This window comes from Hevea brasiliensis, chromosome 12 (genome assembly GCF_030052815.1).
Source record: "Hevea brasiliensis isolate MT/VB/25A 57/8 chromosome 12, ASM3005281v1, whole genome shotgun sequence".
NCBI lineage: Eukaryota > Viridiplantae > Streptophyta > Magnoliopsida > Malpighiales > Euphorbiaceae > Hevea > Hevea brasiliensis.
The window spans coordinates 2,683,026-2,697,705 of record NC_079504.1 but is presented as its reverse complement, the minus strand read 5'-3'; the positions used below and the strand labels follow the sequence as shown (position 1 = coordinate 2,697,705).

The following is a 14,680-nucleotide window of genomic DNA, read 5'->3' as shown; positions in this document are numbered from 1 at the left end:
ATTTTTCCCGATCTCGATTTGTGTGGGATAAGGATGGGAAGACTTTCTCCCAGCCTCGAGATCCCGTAATCTACAGTAATATATTATTATTTTTTAATAAAAAATAATTTATTTTTATATGTGTATATTTAAATATTATAATTTTAATAAAAATATATAAATATGTTTATTAAAATAATGCGTAAAATTTACATTTCTAATTATATTTTATTTTTTAATAAATAAATTTATATTATATATTAATATATTAAAATGAAAAAAAAAAAAAAAATTCCTACGAGGAAATCCATCTCGCCCCGGCTTGTTCTGACCCCAAACTTCTGTAGAGCGGGGACAGGAGGAACAATCCTCGCCCCCAATCCCCAATCCTTTTTGTTGTCATTCTTATACATAATAAGAATTATAGACAAAAAAAAAAAAAAAAAAAGAAAATCAAACAAAAATGAAAATACTCACCGATTGTTACTAAAAGAGAAGACCAAAAGAAAGATAAAAAAAAAAAAATAGTAAAGAAACGGAGGAGAATAAGAGATATTAAACCTATTAAAATTTAAATTTAAAGAGTTTAAGAAATTTTAAGTTATCCTTTTCATCATAATTAATTTTTTTTTCTCATATTTTATCCATAATATAAATTTAACAATAGCAGGTACTTACAATGGTTACCTTAAACTAGATGTTGAAGCTTAATTGGCTCCTTAAGCAAGTCAATAAATTCATTTAATAATTATCATGTTTTGTATATTTTTCACATTATAATGTGATTCAATATAATTAGAATCAGAGATCATGCCAAGTGTTATACACTACCTATGTTTCATATAAGAAATTTCAACTAATTATCTATATATATAAAGTCTTTGTGTGCGATATGAGAGCAAAACATAAACATATACACGCACACACATATTTCAATAATTAAAATGTCTTCAATTATTGATGTTGATTTTGGATTCTAATATATTGATGCAATATATTTAATGGGTAAAATTTAAATAGAAAATAAATTAAAAATCAAGTTAATATTGAGAAAAATAATATTTTAAAAATATTTATTAAAAATATTTAAAATTTAATCTATGTTTAAAATACTTTAATTACAAAAAATTCAAAATAAAAATAATTTTTCAATTTTCAACTTTAAAATAATTTTTTAATAAAAATAATAATTTCAAATTATTTTTTCCTCCTCCCAACTACGATTATAAAAAGAATCTAATAGTATTAATTATACCTAAATATATGTATCACACTCATATTTTATATATATATAAATGATTTATTAATCAAGTATAAAGTATTCAAGATATTTATCACACTATTAGTTTGGTAATGCTTTTTGTACAGGCAAGTACTTCCTAATAATAGGTATGCTAATTAAGTGTGAATACAATAAATATATATTTTTATAATTTATAATTAAGTCTTTAAGATATATATAAAATCTATATATTAATTATTAATATATTTTTAATAATAATTTAGTTTTCAAAGTTTAATTCCATTAATAAATTAATCCTTACTATCTAAATTAATTGTTAATTAATTTTTAATTTAACATAATTTACTCTTAAATTTTGTTTTTATTAGTAAAATAATTTTTATATCTAAATTTTATGTTTTAGTAATTGTTTATTTTATATTTAAATAATGATATAAAATTATTTGATATATAAACTAAATAATTACTTAATAATACAGTAGAAAAGAAGATTCAATAAACACATACTTATTCAATAAAATGTTAACGGCTATAAATATTAACTTAATTAAATACTTATGGTTTAAAGTTGAAGATCTTACAGTAGTTAAATTGTTAGTTAATTAGTGATGTGTAACTAAAAATCTTCAAGAAGAAATCAAATGCAAGAACAGACGCAGTTTCTCTATGTATATTTCAAAAAATTTGAACCATAAGTAACAAGAATTCAGACAGAGTAGAAGTGTTGAAATTGAATTTGATATGCGTTTTGCAGAGTTGCAGTTGGGAGGAGAGAAGAGGAAGAGCGTTGGTGATGAAAAAAAAAAAAAAAAAGCAGCTAAAAAGAGCTTCTGCAGCAGGGGAGTCGTGATTGTAGAAATGTGAATTTCTATTGGTGGAAGCTGTAGTGCATAAGAAAAATGGAAATAGTGAAGATGAACAGTTAGAGGAAGAAAGTAAGCAAGTACCAATGCAAGGACGTGGAAAGAGAGGGACAAATTCAGCCATCGATTGCATCAGAGAAAGGTAAAGACATTGCATGGCAGCAAGCGTGGTGTTGCAGAGAGACCCAACGGAAATCCCCACATTAGCCCTTTGTTTATGCCTTTAGCTTTTGAGAATATCACTTCACTACAAGACAACCCTCACTTCAGTGCGTGGACCGATCCGCATATATAACTGCAATTAATTTTCTTTACTCTTCACAATACCCTCATATTTTTGCATTATATCGTTTTTTATTAAATTAAATTACAGATTAATCTCTATTATTTTAAAGTTTAATAATATAATCTTTAAAATTATATCCAGTCCATCGCCTTATGAGCCACCCTCCCATATAACCTCGGATTCTTGAGCACTCTGATACTACTCACAACAGGCCAGTCGTTCTCATTTTTGTTCATTCTTATGCTTTTTTTTTTTTTTTGCAATAACACAGTAGCTCTTCAATTCTTTTATCCATCTAATTAACAATTAACATTTAATTTATTGTTCTTGCATTTGTTGTGATATTGGTTGTGATTTGTATTTTTATGAGTATTGTGACTTTAGAAGAGAGGAGAGAAACGGAGAGGAAGAAGAAGGAATAGAAAGAGAGAATCTTGATCTTGGTTCACAAAATCCATACAATAATAGAATTTTTTTTAAATATTACAAATAACATGATGTGGAAGGAAATGATCAAACATGAATCAAAGCAGGTAAGTAAACATATACCAGCCGGCCGTCACACCTCTAATTTTTGCATGGGGTTGTTATTAGCGAGTAATGAAAACTGACATAGAATCTTAGAAGGAGTTTTATTAAGAAAAGCTGAGGTTAACGTGGAAAGGAAAATAGAGGGAGCTGACAGTATAAATAATAGCAAAACTTTATATTCTGGGTCGCATCAATGGAGGAGTAGTACATAAATGTGTTGGGTCATTTGGAGGGGTCAAGTGGGTTAAAGATAAGAAAATGGGAAAGCAAGGGCAGGCAATAATGAAGGGGTGGAGTGGGACCCATGGTGGCAGGGCGTGGGAGAGGGATGAACATGACGTTGTCGGTTGTTTTGCACAGAGAAAGAAAATCAAAACCCCATTAATCTCATTAGTATCTTTCTCTCTATCTCACAAAAACTTATCTTTATCTCTGGCTTCTTCACAAGCAACCAAGCTGTCTCTTGTTGGATATGTAGTTGGCTTGTTGGAAGCACAGAGGCACAGTCCTCTTAACCCATCAAAAATAAACCTCTTTTTTTCTTTCTTTCCCTCCTCCTCCTCTCTTTTTTATCTCTCTTTCGCTAATTCTTGTGCTTCTACTTCTACATACACGCATAACCCAGAGCCATTAGAGAAAAGGATCATAAAGCTGGTGGTGTGGTCGTGATGCTCTCTTTTCTCTTATGAGACTGTGAGTTAGGTCCCATTTAAACTTTGTAATCTTGTTTGCTTTCGAATTCTGAAACCTGTTTTTTTTTTTTTTTTATTATTCTTCTAAGTGCAATAACTTCTTCAATCTTTGAGAGTGTGTCTGTGTGTCTGGTGAGAAAATTAGGACCTTAGATTGCGGCCTTTCGCATCATTAACCTTGGAAAACCACGTATTATATTAGGGCATTTTGTGAAGCTTGGGATCAGAAATATTTCTTAATCATTATTATTTTGGTATAATCTTCATCAACTCCCAGATTTCAAAAGTTTTGATAAATATGAAGACTAGATCGATAATTGAAATTTTCCACTGCTAGCTACAGTGTTAGTATCTGTCTACTAGCGTAGGAGATCTCAGATATTTATAGTTATGGAATTAAGAGGTCAAGAAATCAATGATATGAGAACGTCAGTACCTTCAAGTTTTAGTCACCAATCATCAGGATTGGAAAGAAGAAGAGATGGGAATCACAATGGCAACACATCTCTCACTTACACCCAAACCCTAGATCACCATAGACAACCATTACTTCCCCAAGCAAGATCTCCCAACACAGATCGACTTTCAACCATTTCAAAAGGATCCAACTCCAAGACATCCAATGTCAGGTATCGAGAATGCCTCAGGAATCACGCCGCCAGCGTCGGTGGCAACGTTTTCGACGGCTGCGGTGAGTTCATGCCGGGGGGAGAAGAGGGCACACTCGAAGCTTTAAAATGTGCGGCTTGTGAGTGCCACCGCAACTTCCACCGCAAAGAGGTAGATGGGGAGACCCAATTCAGTCCGAGTTCGAGAAGAAGTCCCTTAGTCCTTCAGTTGCCACCACCATTACCCTCTCCAACAGTACTGCATCATCAAATATATTCCTTGGGATTGCACACTAGTCCTACCACCGCAAACGTGGTTCAACCCATGAGTGTGGCTTTTGGTGGTGGTGGAGGCGGCGGAGGTGGAGGAACTGAGTCCTCTAGTGAAGATCTCAATAATGCCTTCCAGTCTAAAGCTGAGGGAGTGCCACCGCCACCGCCTTATGTTTTATCCAAGAAAAGGTTTAGGACAAAATTCACTCAAGATCAGAAGGTTAAAATGATGGAGTTTGCTGAGAGGATCGGGTGGAGGATCAATAAGCAGGAAGAGGAGGAAGTACAGAAGTTCTGTGCAGAAGTTGGGGTGAAAAGGCGGGTTTTCAAAGTGTGGATGCATAATAACAAGAATATGAAGAAGCAGCAACAGGAGGAAGAGCCACTGTGAGAGAGAAGCAAAAGTTAAAATTAAAGAAGATTATTGCTTTAGGGGCTGAGGAAGAGGGATGAATATATAGATGTAGATATTAAAAGCATGGTTGGTAGAGGGCGTAGGATGAGATATGAAAAAAAAATGGCTGGGATTAGCAAGATTCTTGAGAGGAAAGTCTTTCATGCCAGAGATTTTTGTGTAATTCCCAGCTATGTTTTTTATTTTGCTTTCTTCGTTTTTACCATTGGAGTATATTGGCATTTTCTGAATTTCTCTTATCTTTTTTCTTGGGATTTTTTTTTCTCTTTTGAATTATTAGGAAGGAAGGAAGGAAGATTATCATTTTTTGCTTCCTTCGTTATGCTTGATTGTGTTAAAGAAGAAGAAGCAAAGAGGTATTTGTGGTCCTGTTTGCGGTTTCTGATTGATTAGCATGTACAAGTCCTAATAATTCATCTGCCATGATCTGTTTACAATCTAACCTCTATCTCCTTTGAAAAGGAACTCTATAGCATGCAATTAAAAAAAAAAAAAAAACTGAAAATCAGAGCTCCTAATGAAAATTTCTCACACATATTACTAAAGAAAAATTGATTATTCTGGCTTGGTATACATAGAATGGATTATTTAAATTCAGATTTGGATGACCAACTTTCCTTTAATTCTGCACTCGTAGCTTCCTATCTTGCAAAATATTTTGGAGAAGAACAATGCTAGGTGTATGGAAAATTATGGAATACACTCCATATATATATATATATATATATATATAATATTAATGCACTGTATACATACAAGTAAGGTCATCTTTTAAATATGAATAGTGGATTTTATATGAACGTACGTCAGAAAAAATACATGTGTATCAAATAATTTCCTATGATGTAGATAATTTGTATATATTTTTTTAGTGTAGATATATAGTTGGCATTATAAAAAAAAAAAAAAAAAAGATAGCCTATATTTATCAGTGTAGATAATGAAAATGTGCTAAAAAATATATATTATAAAATAAAAAAAGTAGTCCAAGTAGAAAATTATTAGAGACATAGCATAAAATGGTAGGAGACCACCGTACATCTACACAAAAAAATGTTTACATTATTCATATGAGCCCACTGTGTATATCTACACATTTTGTGTAGATATTATTTATGCAGTAATATATTTTTAACTTATTTAACTTTAATTAGAATTAAATTATGTTAAAAAAAGAATTAAATTAACACCTCAGACTTCACAGTTTCTGGAAAAAAGCGTAAATTATTAAGTATATATTAGACACTTCACCCAATTTTTCTCTTAAAAACATAATTATTGGGCAGTATTATGCTCAATTTTAGTGAAAATATATGCACCGTCTAGTGGTCCACAGCAAGATGAAAACAAAATTACAATGATCGCGTTGTGTTATCTCAAATGTCTACGTGTACTTCTCACTTTTCAGATGGGTAATAGTAATACAAAATAAAATGAAATAATGTAAAAAAAAAAAAAATTTACAGAGGGTTTGATTGGATTTGGTCTATGCTTCAATCAGGTTGACTTGGGCCTGGACATTGTCCCTGCCCACGCCTTCGGAAGATTCCATGCAAACGATACACACACTATTTCTCATACTAGGTTTACAGAGCCCTTAAACCCTAAATAGTAATAATTACTCTAATCAAACTTCCCCTTTTCATTAAGCCTCCAAGTCCCAAGTCGCAGAAATCCCTGCATCCATTCAGTCACCAGTCTCCACCGTCCATTATCCCCAATATCTCATAGCAAAAACTTTGTTTGATTCTATAGATAGACAACTCTCTGAAGTGACCTACTGTCTCGCCCCGAAACGATGCCGTGCGCTCAATCACCCTCTTGAGTTTTTGTATGGGAACGAGAGCCAATCACTGTGTTCGCCCCATTCTTGAGAAGCATTGGGTTTGCGAAGCGGGCTTTTTTTTTTATCAGAATTGCGAAGCGGGTTGATCGGTGGAAAGCGAAGTACGCGGATTTGATCGTCTGCATCGCGGTTAATGATTTTTTGTGCTGCAAGCGTGGGGTGAAAAATTGCCCTGTGTGAGAATCTGACGGTGGAGAGGAGCTGTGTGGGGCTAATTTTTATTATTCTTGACCTGATTTTTATTTTTTTAAATAATTTTTTAAATTAAAAAATTAAAATTTCTCATTTTAAATATTAAAATTAATAAAAAAAATTAATTAAATTAAATTCTTATAAAATTTTAATTTCCAAATAGAGCTAACTAGCAATAAGGAAAATTTTTATTGGAGTAAAGCAATTTGCTTGGGAAAATTATTGCTTACAGTACAAATAAATTAATAGAATTGGAAAATTCCCTCATATTTATAATTGATGAAATGAATATTAATTGTTGTCTTAAGCTAAATCCTCAGCCGTGGGTGCATATGCACGTCCAGCATTTGGTGCAGGTGCCTGCGCGTCTCCTGCTGATGGTCCTGGCTGCGGTTTCTCTGAAATTACTCCCAAGTTCCTGAACCCAAGGCAACGACACTAATCAGATCCAACCCAAAAAAATTAACTTCAAGTTATTTAGTCTTTTGTAATTAAAATTTTTTGGCATTTTTAAATTATTTTAACTTACACATTTAAAATAATATTTTTATTAGTAACAGTTGCAATAATATTAGTAAATAACTAGATCAATTATGGATTTGTTAATTATTTTGAATTAACTCTGTTATGTAATACTGTAAAATTATTTATAAACTTTAAATATAATTTCTTAAAATAAAAAATTATTTAATGTCCAAAAATTGATTTGATAAAATTATTGATTCAATATTGTTTGGATTGAGGAAGAAAAATAATAAAAAAAATATAAATGATAAAGAGAAAAAAATATTTTTTCCTTCTAATATTTGAATAGAGAAAAAAAAATATTAAAAGAAAAATTATTTTATAACTAATAAAATTATAATTTTATTCTTAAATTAAGAAATAAAAACTGTTATGTTTGTAATTTTTCATATTTTTTTTCTCCATTTTGATAAGAAAGTAAAAGTGGCATAAAAAAGTAAAAGTAAAATATATATATATATAAATATATATATATATATATTTTTTTTTCTCTCAAAATTTCTTTATTTCTTTATTTTTTACTATTCTAAACACAAAATTATTCTTTTAAATTTTTTTTTCTCTTTTATTTTTTCGTATTCAAATTAGTGTAAATATTAAAAGATAATATTATTTAATAGATCCTTACTCTAATTTATTCTCGAACCATTGGCCCCAAGACGTGGTGGTGCTCTTGGAATCCTCCGGCGTGTTTCCAGTGGAAGTTGGGGAGGCTTGCTTTATTGCCTCCTTCACTTCCTGGCCAGACTTTTCTATTTGTTCATAGATGCCAGGGGAATTATCACCCAATACTGAACAGGCTGATACGAATAGTACAAAAGCAACCACCAAAACAAAAGCTGCAACTTTTGCCATTGAGCTTTACCTTTTTTGCCTCTTCAACTAGTCCTTGAGAAACCCAGATATGTGATGTAAAACCTGCTTGATGATTTGTAAAAATGTGGTTTCTTTTGTATTATTTATAGTGTTTTTGGGGTGAGCCAGCCCTCTGGATGGGAAAGAAGTAGTTTGATAATTTTTGACCATTGAAAGGCATTTCTGGCTGACCGTCTCTCTCTCGCAAATTTGTGTTTCTATGGAAGTGAATTCTACGATACAAATATAGTGCTTCAGTTGGCCAGAGTGATGATAATAGTTACAATTTCAAAAACAAAATATATCTAAGCATAGAAGGGGATGTAGCTCAGATGGTAGAGCGCTCGCTTAGCATGCGAGAGGTACGGGGATCGATACCCCGCATCTCCAATTTTAACATTTTCGATATCCTGCCGTTTAGATCTCTTACTCATTTAAAAACGCGCCGTTTTTGTTCATCTTTTTCCTAATGTACATCTTCAACTATTTCAGTCCTGATTTCTCTGTTGGAAAAACGTAGAAGACGAAGATCAGATTACTGTGCTCGACGCAACTCGTTACATCTCTCTGATATAACTCTGCTGTGCTATGGCAATCTAAAACATGGGTCCTGGATTCGAAAGGTCAGTTCTCAATACCATACCCACATTTATTTTTCTGAAAATTTGTTCTAATTTGGTTCTAGTTCCACGAATTAAACATACCAAGTGAATCAATCGATCTGTTTTTCCTAACTTCCAGGATCTGGATGAAACCACTCTGTAGTTACGATTTCCCACCCTTTCCAGCGACCTGTTTGGTGAATTTTGTTTCTCTTTATGCCGTGCTAAATAATTAAAATAACTAAAGGATTGCTTGCTTTGTACTTTAAACGAAGTATTTCCTTTCTTTCTGATGGGATTAATCTGATTTTCTTTTCCCTGTTGCTTGAAAATAGTAGAAAAATGCCAATTAAAAGATAGCTCACGACATTTTATCCAATTAGAAATTGAATACAATTACAGTAGACATCACACAAGCTTAAGAAGAGCAGAATCACACGTGCATGATTCGTTCTTGTCGCGCTCATTATTATTATTATTATTATTATTATTATTTACATAGATGCCCGAGTCGGAAACGGCAGAACCAAAGCGTGGTGGAAGAGTCGATTCACTTCTTTTAAATACTAGTTCATGTGCTTTTCCTTTTTTAACAATATCTCTGTGCTTCTCTAGATCCTTAGATTCTTCATTAGCCTGTATAAGACAAAAAAAACAGCATTACTGAGAAAAACCTACTGGGGGTACAATGTCAATTTTTTGAGAATTTGATGCGCAATTGCATTTTGATTTTCTGGGGTTTTTCCCCTTGAAAGAAAGGGATAAAAAGGGAGGAGAATCGAATCGAATTCGAATCTCATCTCATCACATTCAGAATTAAAAGATTGAGAAATGGTTGGGCAAGTCAAATTTTATCAGTTTTGTAACTTCTATTCCCGATAATTTAGATTTTGCATATGGAGTCCATAGCTATTATCGAATAGGATTAAGGCACCTTGGATGCATGATCCTTTTCCTAAAGATGCTGATGCTGCCTAAAGTTTCAGCTAGATCCAAGAACCTGTGTCGTGAACAGGTCTAGGGGATTAATGGAGGGTTGCAGGAGAATGTGAAATTTGATTTTAAAAATAAAATTGCATCACATGATTATTCTTCCCAATACCAGAAGCACCGGCAAATTTATAATAATTTATAGTCAGCACCGAATTATAGGACCATGTGCATGTGATCTAAAACAAATAGGATTAGATTTCATGTGGGCTTTTCTGTGGGAAGTTCGATAGAGTAGTATGGATAGATTGTATGTAAAAACTGAATCTTTAGAAAAGTACCTCGAGGGGGAACCGGGTCGGTGTCTGGTTTAGTCTTTAGACTTGTAGCTATGGGGAAAAGAAAAAGGGAAGAGGATGGCATAATACAGGGAAAACTGGATAATTATTAGTAATGTTATTGCAGCATATAATACAGTAGGTTGCTTTACTTGTTTAATTTATTAAATGCGCTTTTAGAGTAAAAGCAGCTTACCCTGTTGCATTCCTTCCAAATTTTTCTATTTTGGGCAATATGACATTCCACATGCACGAGTCAGAAGTTAATTGTCTTCCTGAGTCTTATGCGCTTAATTTTTGCTTGTTTTTTGGATGGTTTTTGACATGAATTTTAGTTTGTTTCCCATCCTATATACTTGACAAATTTCTATACATAATACGTGTGAGATGGATAATTCGTCCCTACGCTATGGTGTAACCAATGTACGAGTGTCAAATATGGGTGAGTTTGTAACAATTAGAGCGTGGGGTAATCATTTGTTGGCCAAGTATAAAGCATTCAAGCTACTTGACACTCATCTATATAGGTTTGATGCAATACTCCTAGCATAAGCAAGTCAATCCTGACATTTTAGTAGTAACCAGTAAGTAAAACCCTGACAGTTTTTTCAGGTGATATCCTCACTCCTGATAGGATGAGGTCCATTATATCTAACAGTGCTGATCTATGAAGGGAGGAAAGAACATAACATGCAAGAAGACGTTGAGGTTAACACGAGGTATTGCGATGTAATTTCGTGCATTTATGAATAAATATTTACCAGTATATACTCTACCTCTGCTCTTCACCAATTCCTGTACCATTGCTTCCAGTGGACTTGTAGGGGGGCAGTGGAGCTTGGCCAGATTCTATGTACTTTAGATCCTCCACAAGACGATCGTAGTGTATCTTCACTTCTTCAGGAGATTTGCCACCTACAGCCTTGGCCACATTTTGCCAGCGGTCTGGGGTGTCCTTGTCATATACAGCCAAGGCCTTTTCAAACAGCTTGTTTTGTTTGGGTGTCCAGGACGAGTTTGAACCATTTGAAGAAGACGAGAATTTGCTTGATGCCATTTCCCTTGGGCGGAAATATGAATAATATTATGGTATGGTAATAAAGATCGGCGGACTACCGCAGGGCTAGAGACAGGAGAACTGGGTATCCAAATGAAGTTTAAAGGTGAATAATGACGGAGGAATGTGAAGCCTAAAGCAGAAGAGCTAAACTAAAGGTCAAGAAAGTTCGAAGAAAATGAGAGCAAAGAGTTGCCTCAGTCAAGGGATCGAAGACTGAAGTCAAGTGCTGGTATGGGTATGAGATTGCCATGCTTGCTCCTTATAAACAGGGTAGATGGTGGTGGGGTGGATTATGCAAGTTGGCGAATATATTTTTTTTCTAGATAGTATAACAAGATGTGATTCGGTTCCTTAAGCTAGGGTAAGAAGGACAAGAAAGGAGAAGAGAATCCATGTCAAAGGACTGACTCTATAAAGTCTTTTTCTTGTCTTCTATAATATCATCAGCAATAGCAAGTGGAATTCTTCGAGAATTTTACCAAGTGACTAGTGGGGATTTGATCCCAATTCTGAGTCTACACATCAACACATAGATGCGCCAACAACCTGAACCGCCATTCCATCTTTTAGACCCTGCATACAATACAGTAAGATATTCTGCCATCTTTATACTGGCACTGGGATTTTCTTGCCCTTGCTTATTTAGGCAACTTGCCATAATATATAGTTTTTAAGTAGTGTGTGTTTATTGGCCACTCTTTTTTGTGTGAATGAGATCTTGGATTTGTCTCTTACAATTGGCAACTTAAAAAATAGAAAAAAAAAAGTGAAATAGAGTATCATTTCGTTCTAAGTTGCCCTACGCAACAGTAGTAACGGCAATAACGGCCTCCCATAGCTAGTATCCAGTTAATAACTCAAGGGATTTTCTGTTATTATTATTATTTTGTTAAAATCAAACTTATTTTGTTAATAATTAATAGAAATAATTTTCATTTTGTAGATAAAAAATTAAAATAATTATGGGAAGGTTTTATAATAATTGCTTGCATTTCATGCCTAATTGCCTATGATCTATATATATCATACTATTAGCATTGCATTTATAGTGAAATGATTTCAATTATTGGCATCAACAGTACTGTACCTCTAGCTCTATCATTTACAGCTCTCTGGATGAGTATCGAGTGGTGTTGATTCTCTTCTCCCTGTCTTGTCTTTTTCAGTCTTCGAAACAGATTTAACCTAATTAATATTCCAGCTGTTGCACTACTCACTAAAATAAAAAGAATCTAATTTTTCATATATTTATTTTTATTAATTTAATTTTTATAATTATATTATGACTGCTAATTTTAGTCGAATTTTTTGTTTTAATCTAAATCCTAAAAAGTTTGGAATTCCGCCTCACGAGACTATGCCTCTTGTACTGTTTAATTGCCATCGGGAAACAGAAATGAGAATTTTTGTTTGGATTATTTTGTTTTTAAAGAGTGTTTCTCTTAAATGAGTTAAATCAATTTATAAATTTTAAAAATAAGTTAATTTATTTATTTATAATTATTTTTAATTTTATAAATTAAAAAAAAAAACTGAATAGATTTAATTTTTCATTTGATACTTATAAGATAATTTAATTAAATATTTTATTATATTATTATTATTTAATTTTTAAATTTTTATTATAAATTTAAATTAATATATTTTTTTATTATTTTAATCATAAATATATTTATATTTTATTTTTATTAAAATATTAATTATTTATAAATATTTTAATTAAATAAATAAATATTTAAAATTTTAAATACTTATAAATTTAAATTTACTTATGATTTCTAAATTGATTTTCAAAAGCTAATCCACACACTCTTTCAGTTTAAGCATTCGAAGCTTATCTGTTAATTGGATACGTCATTACTCATTAATTGATATTGAAAAAATGGAAACATCTTGTCTTCGTCACCTTATTTTGTTGCCTCCTGAACAGCGGTCCAAAGTTGATATTCACCATGCGAGATCACGAGGGAAAAAAATCACCAGACACTTCGACGGGATGATATGTCAGGTTTTTAAAGCATTGAATTGCCGTTTTACCCTTCAAGTACTTTTGTACAAGATTTAACTTGATTCCACGTCTAACCTGATTCTACCTCTAACTTACTCCACGGATAATTTCAGTAATTTATTGCTAATTTATATTATTAACGATGGATTTATGAATTCATAGCTAAAAATTAGATTTTTGCAGAGGAGGTAATATTGTTCTAAACAGGCAGCACAATTTATGTACGACAACACATATCTTGACATGATTTTAATTTTTTTTAGCTGTAATCTTATGTATGAAACATTTTATAATATAATAATTATATATAATTTTATTATAGCCATTGATTATAATAAATCTCATTATAATTAATAATTAAAGTGTATTTATTATATATATAAGGTTACATTGGATAAATTTTCCCCATGTAAACCTTTAAAAATATATTAAGATCTAGATTTAATAGCATTTTAAAATCTTTAATTTTAATACTTGAGTTTTAAAATTGAATTTGAGGTTTTTTTTAATGTGATAATAAAATTAATTCTACAATCTTCATTATGCATTTTATATGACTTTTTATTATTTTGATATTTATATTTCTACTCGATTGATAATACGTTCTTCACATGACATTAATTAGGGCATATAACACGTCAAGATTTCCTAGGAGTGTGAAAGAAAGGCCATTCTGTGGTTCTAATGAGGACAAACGGCTGCGTTGGTGGCGGGCAGTGGCAATGCTCTTATTAATTGAGTTCACATTTTCAACCTAGTGGGCCTATTAGAGTTTTATTGTTGATATTGGAAGCTGATATTACGTCCTGTTAATAGGATCGCTGGAATGAGTCAAGCTGATAATACTTATTCTGTTCGTCGTCTTATCAACTTAAGCTATTTGTTAAGTTTTAGGACATTGGAGAACGCTTGTCAATGTCTGTTGTCTTCCTCATCAACATAAGTACATGTTTCTTGTTCATCATTCTAATTAACAAATTTGCCTTGATTTTCTGTTAGAATAAGTTCACAGCAAGAGCCTGTTTTTGTCTTTTCAATTCAATGTGGTGGTGGTTGGCTAGAAATCATGCTGACATGCAATACATCCATCTGAGTGATTTGATCAGGTAAATGGGCAAGGAATACCCACAAATTAAGCCTCATTTTTTGATGCTTTAGAATCCTTATCATTCCGAATTCCAAGTCCACCTCCAGGAAGTTCTCAACAACAGTTTAAATTCCTTGCTTTATTATTATTATTATTTTTTTTTTTCTGGTGGTTCATTTTTTATCTTGTCTCTTTCTCGTCCTTTAATATGATTGGAGCAGTTTCTATATATTGGAATCAATTGTTAACATTTTAATAATTAAAATTTTTTAATAATATTTAATTAAGATATTTAAAAGATTTGTTTTTCAACAGTTAATTTTAATAATAATAATGTCAAACAATAT

General features: G+C 32.0%; 3 protein-coding genes, 1 long non-coding RNA gene and 1 other non-coding gene across 8 annotated transcripts; 3 read left to right on the top strand and 2 right to left on the bottom strand.

The window, feature by feature from the left end:
• The first annotated feature begins 3,270 nt into the window (after positions 1-3,270).
• LOC110655448 (zinc-finger homeodomain protein 5-like) lies at positions 3,271-5,120 on the top strand. Its single transcript, XM_021811742.2, has one exon. It carries the CDS (start codon positions 3,985-3,987, stop codon positions 4,864-4,866), a length of 882 nt encoding a protein of 293 aa, XP_021667434.2. The 5' UTR covers positions 3,271-3,984; the 3' UTR covers positions 4,867-5,120.
• A 1,995-nt stretch (positions 5,121-7,115) lies between these two features.
• LOC110655410 (uncharacterized) lies at positions 7,116-8,381 on the bottom strand. Its single transcript, XM_021811699.2, has 2 exons — positions 8,082-8,381; positions 7,116-7,346 (listed from the first exon to the last, which is right to left on the bottom strand). The coding sequence occupies exons 1-2, from the start codon at positions 8,306-8,308 to the stop codon at positions 7,232-7,234; spliced, it is 342 nt and encodes a 113-aa protein (XP_021667391.2). The 5' UTR covers positions 8,309-8,381; the 3' UTR covers positions 7,116-7,231.
• A 244-nt stretch (positions 8,382-8,625) lies between these two features.
• Positions 8,626-8,698, top strand: TRNAA-AGC (transfer RNA alanine (anticodon AGC)). The gene has a single exon. It is a non-coding gene; the product is annotated as a tRNA-Ala (tRNA).
• A 62-nt stretch (positions 8,699-8,760) lies between these two features.
• LOC110655437 (uncharacterized) lies at positions 8,761-11,933 on the top strand. Of its 4 annotated transcripts, XR_002494975.2 has the most exons (4): positions 8,761-8,931; positions 9,050-9,107; positions 10,782-10,897; positions 10,992-11,933. It is a non-coding gene; the product is annotated as an uncharacterized LOC110655437 (long non-coding RNA). The 4 variants fall into 4 exon arrangements; XR_002494973.2 differs by lacking the exon at positions 9,050-9,107 and having other exon boundaries at positions 8,764-8,931; XR_002494974.2 differs by lacking the exon at positions 9,050-9,107 and having other exon boundaries at positions 8,765-8,931; positions 10,791-10,897.
• Positions 9,416-11,235, bottom strand: LOC110655420 (protein RADIALIS-like 5). Its single transcript, XM_021811716.2, has 2 exons — positions 10,955-11,235; positions 9,416-9,546 (listed from the first exon to the last, which is right to left on the bottom strand). Exons 1-2 carry the CDS (start codon positions 11,233-11,235, stop codon positions 9,522-9,524), a joined length of 306 nt encoding a protein of 101 aa, XP_021667408.2. The 3' UTR covers positions 9,416-9,521.
• Positions 11,934-14,680: the final 2,747 nt, after the last annotated feature.